This window comes from Pseudoliparis swirei, chromosome 7 (assembly GCF_029220125.1).
Source record: "Pseudoliparis swirei isolate HS2019 ecotype Mariana Trench chromosome 7, NWPU_hadal_v1, whole genome shotgun sequence".
NCBI lineage: Eukaryota > Metazoa > Chordata > Actinopteri > Perciformes > Liparidae > Pseudoliparis > Pseudoliparis swirei.
In genome coordinates, this window is record NC_079394.1 from 23,589,353 (window position 1) to 23,596,536 (window position 7,184).

Below are 7,184 nucleotides of genomic sequence, written 5' to 3' on the forward strand. Positions count from 1 at the left end.
TGGCAGCGCGTCAACCCCCCCCCCCCCCCCCAATAATAATAATAAGAGTAATAATAATAGTATTATTATTATTATTATTATTATTATATTAATACATACATAGAGTAAGAACTCATTGACTGCTCTGAAACATAAGTAACTGGATCCGTTTTTGTTCTCTCTATTTTTTCTTCTTCTACTTTTTTTTTTACGGCGGCTCGCGTCACGCCCCATAAGGGTTTCCAGAGCACTCGCAGCGTGAGAAGCCTTCTACAACTTCATTCAGCTTCGCCACGCCCCTTCATGTAAACAAACGGGGGCTTGACCAATGAGATGCGCGATAGATCAGCCGATGATCAGCTGACTGAAAAGGGGGAAACTATTTAAAACTCTAATGAGACACAGCAAGTTTATACTATTATCTTGCGGCTCTTCCACGGACGCGCACCACCATCGCCGGAACTAAACTCACCTTCCCTCGCTCCCAGCGGCAAAAACAGAGCGGCCGTTGCTATTCCCGGGACTCGTTTAATTCCTCCACACTCGCCTGTGGCTGAGAAATGAGTCACGAAGCCTTTTTGCTGTGGATTTTCCTCCAGTGTGCCGTCGCGCTCTCCTCGCCCGCTGCCGGGGAAAGCGCCGTTCTCAAAGGTGAGACCCGGCTCCGCGCCCATTGTTCATTCATTTCTATCAATTTCTTTTTTCTTTGCTAGCCTCGAACACAATGTGTCAAATTCTAACTACAAGGTGTGGGGCAAGTAGGGCTGAGCGTGCGCTTGTGGGAACAATATGAGATCAATTCAGGTTGTTTTGTATTTTATAAATGTGCCTCAAAGGGCTTCACAATCTGTACACATGAACGTAGTCTAACCCTCAATACTACTTTAAAAAAAAACATTTAAACAAACCATCCCCGTTCGAGGAACCTACATTAGAATATATATAAATTTTTTTAGGCTAATGTTGGAAATGACTAAAGAGAACAAGTGTAGCGGCAGAAAAACCGGGATGGATTTAAGACGTACGACGTGTCCTTTTTTTGGGAGTCTTGACGCAAAATGCGGCGGACGCGCACGAAGACACACTTGCACACGCGCCACGTCTCTCCGGGGAGACGTTCCGCTGAATCCGCGTTTTACCGCGGACCGGCGGTCCAACCCCAGCGCAAGTCTTTTTTTCTTTTTTTTTTAGCTTAATGTGTGTGGCCCATTACCAAAAAGTGTGTCAAGGTAATTTAAATTAATTAACCCTAACCAGTGGCGGCTGGTGACATTTTGGGGGGGGGGGGGGGGCGCAGTTGGGCGGCGCGGTTTAAATAGCACTCCACAATGAGAAGAAAAGAGGTTTTGAGTAGAATATTGTAACAAAGCTTTATTTCAAGAACACAGTGCTCAACACTGTCCACAACAACGAAACAAACGAAACATTGGATTCAGAAAGAGATGCATCACATTGTACATTGGCCCCACTACTTGTAAAGAAATTTAGCCCGCCTCTCTTTCAAGTTGACAAACAAAATATGCCCGTGCCAAACCATATACACTACTTTTAAAGTCCAACAGCATTGCTATCATTGCCAAATGTATTGTAATATCTACAAAGTAACAACATATGTTTAGTTTGCCAGCATTAAAAGCAGTTTTCCCTCAAGTTATTTCACCTAGGTCCTAAAATGGCCTTGTGTAATTAGATGCAGTATATTATCATAAATAAAATGTGTGTACGTGCTGATCTGGAGTCAGTTTGGTAGGATTTGGGTATGAATAAATTATTTCATTTAAAATATGGATTTTTATTTAAAGATATTCATGTAATTTGCATGCAAAATAGGTCTACCGAACCAAGGACAAAAATTCAACCCAGCAACACTTCAAAGTGGCCGATTCCGCAGGAAAACCGCGGACCTGGCAACACTGCTCTACGGGCTGAGGAACATACGGGTCTCTGATCTGCCGAATAATCCAATCGCGTGCACATTTGTGCGCACCAAGAGTCCCGGTTTCATCCGCCAATGTGAAGCCGGTCATTGCCAAAACGACTGAAATGTTGTATCGCTGCCGTACACACACGTTAGACAGCGCCTCGAAAAGGGAGGGCTTCTCCGTGATAATGGCGATATATTATATTTTTTCACATTAACTTAAGTGGTTGTTGACAGGGGCTTACGGTCTCCCACACACATTTAGCGCGTCAACACGGTATATTTACTATTTAAATGATTTGGCATATAATGTTTTTTGACAGGATTTTTTTTTCCATTTTTTTTTCATGTCCACATTTTAAGAGGGGCGGCGCACTAGCGCCCCCTATGGACGAGCCGCCACTGACCCTAACTGGGTTTACATTCACACCGCCAATCAAACCCAACGAGGCTCAACATTTGGGCTTTATTGCCAACATTTCCCCCAATTATAACGTGATAGACTCCTCATCCTCCCGCATGGCTCCCAACGGCGTCTTGTCGCAGTCCAACGCATTCAGCCGTTTTAGCCTCCGGCCTGAGTGTTGAAGTCGGATGTAATTACAAGAGCTGGCTGCGACGGGCATCGACCGCTCCGGGTGCCCTTGCGATACAACAACGCATGTTGGGCGCATGCTTGCTGCCAAAGCGAGTGGATTGGATATCTCGACCCACATGACTAGCTGAATGATTGCTGTTAATTGAACCCCCCCCCATTTATGACATCCCTGTCCAAGGACCTCACATCGACTCAGGAAAAACTCCCAAAAAATAGACTAACCTTTTTATGGGGAAGAAACCTTCAGGAGATTAACAGAGGAGGATATTTTGTTCCTTTTACTATATTACATGCGTTATAAAGGCCGTAGGGAAGTATATTAAATGTGAGTGCATCCTCGATGAAACCTTAACATGTAATATGTTTTCCCCCGTAGGTGCTGACGGTGTAACGGATGAACCGCCAACAGACGGCGTGGACCTGCAGGGCGGCGTCAAGTACAACATGAGGACGAGTTTAGATCCGGACCACGAGGGCTGCTACCTGCAGGCCGGCAATAAGGAGTGTCTGGAGGAGTGTGGCTTCAACGCCACAGCCAAGACTATCTTCGTTATCCACGGCTGGACGGTACGTACGAGCGGAACCACAGCGCCGTCCAACCACAGCGCTTGAGTTGTTCGGAGGTCGTCCGAGAGCTGACTTGACTCCCGTTGTCCTCTCTTCTTCCTCCCCTCTCAGATGAGTGGGATGTTCGAGAGCTGGATGCACAAGCTGGTGTCTGCGTTGATGCAGCGCGAGACCGAGGCCAACGTGGTGGTGGTCGACTGGATAGTGTTGGCTCAGCAGCTGTACCCCGACGCCGTCAACCACACGCAAGCCGTCGGCCTCGACATCGCCGGCATGCTCAACTGGCTCCAGGTGTGTACGGATGTGGCAGTGTTTTAGTGGCGGATGCGATCAGAGCACACGCACCGTGTGTTATCTCGCATGGCAGAAGAGCAGCCAAACGCCTGCACATCCATAAACTCTTCCCCACCACACCAAAATATTTGACTTTCTATTCTGTTGCATAATTTAACCACAATTAAGGCACGATTCAGGCACCCTGCCACTTGGTAGTAAATGGACAAAGAGTAATTCACGGAGACAGATGGTGGAGGTGCTGATGCATGAAAAGCGACCGCCGGTAGTCTCTGTGTCCGGGTTCACTTGAGCTTGGCGCGACTGCTCCTCACTGGCGGAAATCCAGTAGTTGTTCAGTGTGGGCAGCTGCTGATGAGGGTTGCAACTATTTATTAATTATGTGTCTCCCCCTCCCCCCTCTCCAACAGGACGAGCAGCAGGTGCCTCTGGAGAAGGTGCACCTGATCGGCTACAGTTTAGGTGCCCACGTCGCGGGCTACGCTGGGACGTTCGTGCGCGGCACCATCGGCAGAATCACCGGTACGTTTTCTTTGTCGTGCAGCAAAACCCTCTTTATTTTTAACTTTTTTTTTTTTTTTTTAGAACTACGACTCCTCATTGTCCCACTTTTTTTTCCCCGCTCTCTCTCCCTGACAGGCCTGGACCCAGCCGGACCGATGTTTGAGGGTGTGGAGGAGCGGAAGCGCCTCTCCCCCGACGACGCCGACTTCGTGGACGTTCTGCACACGTACACTCGAGAGGCTCTGGGCGTGAGCATCGGGATCCAGCAGCCAATCGGGGACATTGACATCTACCCCAATGGCGGTGACGTGCAGCCCGGATGTGCACTGGGAGATGTGTTGGCAGTGGCTGGAAGTAAGTTTGTGGCCCCCAGCTGTCCACAACGAGCGCTTTCAGTTCGACTCTGCGTCTTTTAACCGCGTGCCCCTTTAACCTGCCTCGCCCCTCCCTCCCCTCTCCAGATTTCATGGCGGTGGTGAAGTGCGAGCACGAGCGTGCCGTGCACCTCTTCGTCGACTCCCTGATGAGCAAGGACCACATGAGCTTCGCCTACCAGTGCACGGGGCCCGACCGCTTCAAGAAGGGCATCTGCCTCAGCTGCCGCAAGAACCGCTGCAATAACATCGGCTACAACACCCGGAAGATGCGCAAGCGGCGCAACTCTAAGATGTATCTGAAGACGCGTGCCGTCACGCCCTTCGGAGGTGAGCCTTATCTCTCGCCACAAGCGCGCTTACTTCCTCGCGTAAAACGAGTCGCAGTTTATTGTCCTTCAGCCTCGCCACATTGACGCCGTAAACTACGACTACACACGATCCCCATCAAACATGAACTCTTTCGTCTCCTTTAAGGCTACCACTACCAGATGAAGATGCACGTGTTCAACAGGAAACAGGCAGACAACGCAGATCCCACCTTCTACGTCAAGTTGTACGGAGCCCATAACGATACGGAAAACATGTTTGTCGATGTGTAAGTTCATATTCCTTTCTTCAAAAAGCAGTCTTTCTTTTTTTTTTTTTTACCTTAGTGTGACTCCTTAAACCACTAGTGCCCCGGCTAGTCTACAGTCTCTTAAATGTACAGCTACACTGGCTGAGATATTTAGAAGCATGTGGGCCGCCTGTGATATACATTTGGAGCTTAGTTTGGACTGACCTTTTCACAGTGCCAGTAATGTGATGTACAGCGAGCTGTCACTGGAGGATTCACTTTGACTAACGACACTTCTACGTAAACACATGATTGCTGTCTGCGGTCAACCCTCAATTTAAATATTTTGCTTGAATTTCTTTTTCTGGGCACCTAATTGAACACCTTCTCCACTTCTTTTTTAAAAATGTTTGTGTGCAGCCATGACGAGACAGTCGGTCTGAACCTGACCAACACCTTCTTGGTCTTCACCGAGAAGGAAATTGGTGACCTGCTGAAGATCCGTCTGAGCTGGGAAGGAAACTCTGAATCCTGGAACTCTGTGTGGAAGAGCATCAAGAAGAATTTCTGGACCTGGAATGCAAAGCCTCCCAAACCCATCCTGGCAGTCCGGCGGATTCGTGTGAAAGCTGGAGAGACGCAGAAGAAGTAAGTAGGGTAGGGGGGGGTAGTTGGGGAGCTGCCGTCTAGACCCCGCCACCTTCAGGCTACTTTTTTGTTGTTTTTCCTTGACAAATGCTTACGGAGATTATATTTTTTACATTGTCGCAGGTTTACGTTCTGTGCTCAAGATCCTGAATCTATTGAAATTTCCCCCGGGGACTCCATAACGTTCGTGAAATGTCGTGATGGCTGGGAGGTGAAGCCAAAAAAACGGTACAAAACCCGAAGCAGTTTTTTTTCTTTTTCTCTCTTTACCTCTTTAAATTCTATCGGATACTGTAACTTAAGCTGGACTATGACGTGTTCAAGTAGTCTGACTAAATGAAACCTGTTTGCCCTACAGGCTGGCCATGTAACAACTCGGCACTTCCATCAACCGATGCACCACCACCATGGGGGACCCAACATGGATCAGAGAGAGGCTCCGCCTACTCTTTTATATGAGCACTTTTTGTTTTCTTAGGAGGAAGATTGAGCAGCACACGGTAAAAGGGGCTCAACTGGACTCCTAATATGTACCTGGAAGGTTTTTTCCCCGATGGTTTCTGGAGACGACGAGGACTCGTTCAGCCGGGCGGGGCCGGGGGGGAAATTAAATGACGTGCAGGCTGTAAGTGCGGGGGCTGTCGTGAAATGTGTTAAGACGGCCCGAAGGAGTAGCAGAACGTTCCTTGTGTGGACTAGTGGCGTAGAATAAAGATTGGTGCCAGCAGTTTTAGTCGCTGTACTGTACATTTTAAAATATGTTTTATTTATGAGAAATGCAAGACCAACGTTATTTATCTGAGCACATCCCATTTGTTGAATGCATTTCTCCAAGATGCAGTGTTTTTGCGTGTACTGTATGGCGTGTTTGTCCGTGTGCCTTTCTGCTGAGAGATTACTGATGCGCTGCACAACTGACTGACACCGGATCTCATTGCACACGGCTACTCTGAGGTTTTGTGGAAAGTGTTACTGTTTTGAGGCTTATTTCTAGGGTGTGTTTCTGTACATAATGTAAATAACTTTTTTGGAAAAACAATAAATTCACCCGTTTGTAGAAAACTCTCCTTTTGCTTGTCATTTCAATTCTCGTGTTCTTTTGTTTGTCCTTAGTAAGGACGGACTTGTGTGTTCACTGTCCTTTTTGTTCTTCACTAATCCAATGGCTTACTTGCTAACCATACACTGTCGTGTCTTAATTTCTCAATGTACCACCTTCATCTGCGCACAAGCAGCATTTGCATTTAAAAAAAATGTATTCACAACTGTCAAACAAGCTAATAGTTGTTCCAATACTTTTTTTTGATAACTCATCCATTACATAAGACTTGAAATGTGCTCAACCCTTGCGTGATGATTTGACCTACGGAACATGTTCCAGGCTTATAGAATACCATCTCTGAATGGTTATTTATCAAATAGGTTTACCCTGGAAAGGGTACAAGACAGGGCTGTGCATGGTCACCTATATTATTTGCACTTCTCCTTGAACCACTAGCCCAATATTTAAGACAAAACAGAGCAATAAGAGGCATTCTACTGGCAGAAAGAGAGCATAAGCTAGCTTGCTATGCAGATGATGTACTAGTTTATCTTAGCCAGCCAACACACTCTTTGCCCCAGCTGATGCTGGCACTTGAGAAATATGGGCAATTATCAGGATATAAGGTTAATGTGGGTAAAACCCAAGTACTATCGTATAACTATAATCCAACATCAGAAATGGAAAGCAAATACCCA

At 47.0% G+C, this 7,184-nt stretch overlaps 1 protein-coding gene across 1 annotated transcript; it reads left to right on the forward strand.

Moving 5' to 3' along the window:
* Positions 1-390: 390 nt before the first annotated feature.
* lipg (lipase, endothelial) lies at positions 391-6,509 on the forward strand. Its single transcript, XM_056419862.1, has 10 exons — positions 391-630; positions 2,875-3,065; positions 3,177-3,356; positions 3,770-3,881; positions 3,999-4,217; positions 4,325-4,567; positions 4,715-4,835; positions 5,217-5,444; positions 5,568-5,672; positions 5,803-6,509. The coding sequence occupies exons 1-10, from the start codon at positions 540-542 to the stop codon at positions 5,813-5,815; spliced, it is 1,503 nt and encodes a 500-aa protein (XP_056275837.1). The 5' UTR covers positions 391-539; the 3' UTR covers positions 5,816-6,509.
* Positions 6,510-7,184: the final 675 nt, after the last annotated feature.

Coding starts and splice junctions, on each gene's coding strand:
- lipg (XM_056419862.1), top strand. CDS start 540: ATGAGTCACGAAGCCTTTTTGCTGTGGATTTTCCTCCAGTGTGCCGTC. Junction 631..2,874: donor GGAAAGCGCCGTTCTCAAAG/GTGAGACCCGGC, acceptor TTTCCCCCGTAG/GTGCTGACGGTGTAACGGAT. Junction 4,568..4,714: donor TGCCGTCACGCCCTTCGGAG/GTGAGCCTTATC, acceptor GTCTCCTTTAAG/GCTACCACTACCAGATGAAG.